This window comes from Cherax quadricarinatus, chromosome 57, assembly GCF_038502225.1.
Source record: "Cherax quadricarinatus isolate ZL_2023a chromosome 57, ASM3850222v1, whole genome shotgun sequence".
Lineage (NCBI taxonomy): Eukaryota > Metazoa > Arthropoda > Malacostraca > Decapoda > Parastacidae > Cherax > Cherax quadricarinatus.
In genome coordinates, this window is record NC_091348.1 from 28,515,022 (window position 1) to 28,517,833 (window position 2,812).

Genomic DNA, 2,812 nt, shown 5'->3' on the forward strand with positions numbered 1-2,812 from the left:
AAAATAAAGTGCAAAGTACCACTATCACGAGCCCTCAGTATTCTTTGAAGTCCCTAGATCTAGGTGAAATACCAGACATCTTAAAGGGTGCATTAGGGAGGTAGTAGACCGCTGGATAAAAATTACAGACCAGTAGCCCTATCTTCCCATATAAAATCTTCGAAAGAGTGATAAGACGGCAGATTACAAATTCCATGGACCAGTACAACCGGCATAACCCAAACCAGCATGGTTTTAGAGCAGGACGATCATGCCTGTCACAGCTGCTGAACCATTATGACAGAATTACGGAGGCACTGGAAGATGACCAAAACACAGATGTGATTTACACAGATTCTGCAAAGGCGTTTGACAAATGTGTTCATGGGGTAATTGCACACAGAATAAGGGTCATGGGCATTACGGGGAAGGTAGTCAGATGAATTTTCAGGTCCTTAACACACACAACACAAAAAGCAGTAGTAAACAGAGCAAAATCCAGCATCAGCGAGGTAAAACGCTAAGTGCCCCAAGGCCCTGTCCTGGCACCTCTGCTGTTTCTCATCTTCACAGCAGACATAGATAAGAACACCCATCACTGTTTTTTATCATTTGCAGATGACACTAAATTAATCATGAAAATCACTTCGGTAGAAGACATGAAAAATTTGAGGAAGACATAAGCAGTGTTTTCCAGTGGGCAGAGAAAAACAACATGACGTTCAATGGTGATAAGTTCCAGTTACTTAGGTATGGAAAGAATGACGAACTCAAAAGGAACACTGTATACAAAACTCAAGAAGATCGTCAAATAGAATGAAAGGAACACGTGAAAGACTGGAGTAATTATGTCAGCTGACCTTTCTTCCAAAGACCATAATAAGACAAAGGTCATGACAGCCAGGAGGATGACAGGGTGGGTAATAAGAACCTTCAAAACAAGGGAAATAATACCAAGGGTGACATTTTTCAAATCGCTAGTGCTCCTTCATTTGAAATATTGCTCAGTGTTGACGGCCCCGTTCAGGGCAGGAGAAATATCAAAACTGGAACAAATACAGAGATCGTTTATGGCCCCCATAGAGCCAGTAAAGCATTTAAATTACTTGGAACGCCTTAAAGCCTTGAATACGTACTCACTGAAGCAGAGAAGGGGAGAGAGAGAGAGAGAGAATTGCAGGCTCTACGCTGTCTCCTCAGTGATTACCTTCATGGTAGATCTCTAAGTGTAGTTCTCAATGGAACGGAATCAGCAAGACATCCTATTGGGGAAAGTGTTCCACAAGGTAGCGTGCTGGGTCCATTGTTATGGAATGTCTACTTCAACGACCTTCTTCATCTCATCCCAGAATCACATGCATATGCAGACGACTGTACACTGACATTCACTTATCCAAGAGAAGAAATGCCACCTGCTCTAAGCTACATCAATCACCAGCTGAGAGCTATATTAGCTTGGGGAAATAGATGGCAAGTAACATTTGCACCTGAGAAAACGCAAATGATGATCGTCTCTAGGCACCATGATGGTAATGCTGGTGCAGTAGTAAGGATGAATGGGAGGGTGTTGGCACCTGGAGAAGAAGCTGATATCCTTGGGGTGAAATTTGACTCCAAACTAACCATGAAGAACCATGTTGTGAATCTTGTAAACAAGGCAGCCAGGAAGCTTACAGCACTTCGCCGTATCTCGCATCTGCTTGACAGTAGGGGTTGCAAGATTCTGTACGAGGCGCAACTACGCTCACACCTTGAGTATGCTCCACTTTCTTGGTTTGCCTGCCCCCCCCCCTCATCTGCGACTGCTTGACAGAGTAGAGAACAGAGCAAGACGTCTCATCTCTCGCCTGGACCCATCCTGGATAGATCTGTCATTTCAGCAGAGCCTTCAACATAGGAGGGATGTGGGTGGCCTTACTGTTATGTACAAGGCCAATATTGTCAAAATACCACACTTGGATCCACTTTGAGGAAAGCGTGAAACAAGCTTTTATGCCACAAGACGGGCAGAAAGCAGCAACTTCACTCTGGCTGTACCCTTCTCCAGAACATCACTCCATCTGAGATCATATACACCCAGGATGACTCGAGTATGGAACACATTCGTACAGCATAATGATGTCAACGAGATAAAGTCAGTTGATCAAATGAAAATGCTGGCCCACAGATGGCTCCAACTTCATCCTGTTCCCTACTTGTATGTCTCATAACAATAAAAATGCTTTCAAATGAGCTGATGTAGGTAACAGCTCTTAGCTTGCCAATAAAGTTAGGAATCCTTAACCTGTAAATAACTTGTCAATAAAGTTAGGGATCCTTAACCTTGTCAAACCCTGTGTAAAAAAAAGGAGAAAGAGATAAAGAGAAAGAAAAAGATAGAGAAACAGAGATAAGGAGATAAAGAGAGAAAGAGGGAAAGAGAAAGATAAAGAGAAAGAGAAAGATAAAGAAAAAGAGAGAGAATAGAGAAAAAAAGAGATAAAGAGAAAGAGAGAGGGATAGAGAAAGATAAAGAAAGAGATAGAGAGAGAGAGAGAGAGAGAGAGAGAGAGAGAGAGAGAGAGAGAGAGAGAGAGAGAGAGAGAGAGAGAGAGAGAGAGAGAGAGAGTGTGTGTGTGTGTGTGTGTGTGTGTGTGTGTGTGTGTGTGTGTGTGTGTTAACTAGCATGATATAACCTGACACAACAAACGTGCAAGCTTCCAACCTGTTGTTGCCAGAACTTCCTGACGGAGGTGTTAGAGAGTTCGGGCTCCTGCTGGTGCTCCCGCTGGTGGTGGTGGTGCAGTAAGGCAGAGTCATGCTGGTCCTCCCCCACATGGTTGTGTAGTGACAA

At 43.5% G+C, this 2,812-nt stretch overlaps 1 protein-coding gene across 2 annotated transcripts in view; it reads right to left on the bottom strand.

The window, feature by feature from the left end:
• LOC138850947 (unconventional myosin-XVIIIa-like) overlaps positions 1–2,812 on the bottom strand; it is a gene marked incomplete at its 5' end in the record, with an annotated part of 86,820 nt that extends 84,008 nt beyond the window's left edge. For both annotated transcript variants that reach the window (XM_070097443.1, XM_070097442.1), the window contains 1 exon segment: positions 2,684–2,812. In XM_070097443.1, coding sequence (XP_069953544.1) covers positions 2,684–2,812 — 129 coding nt within the window.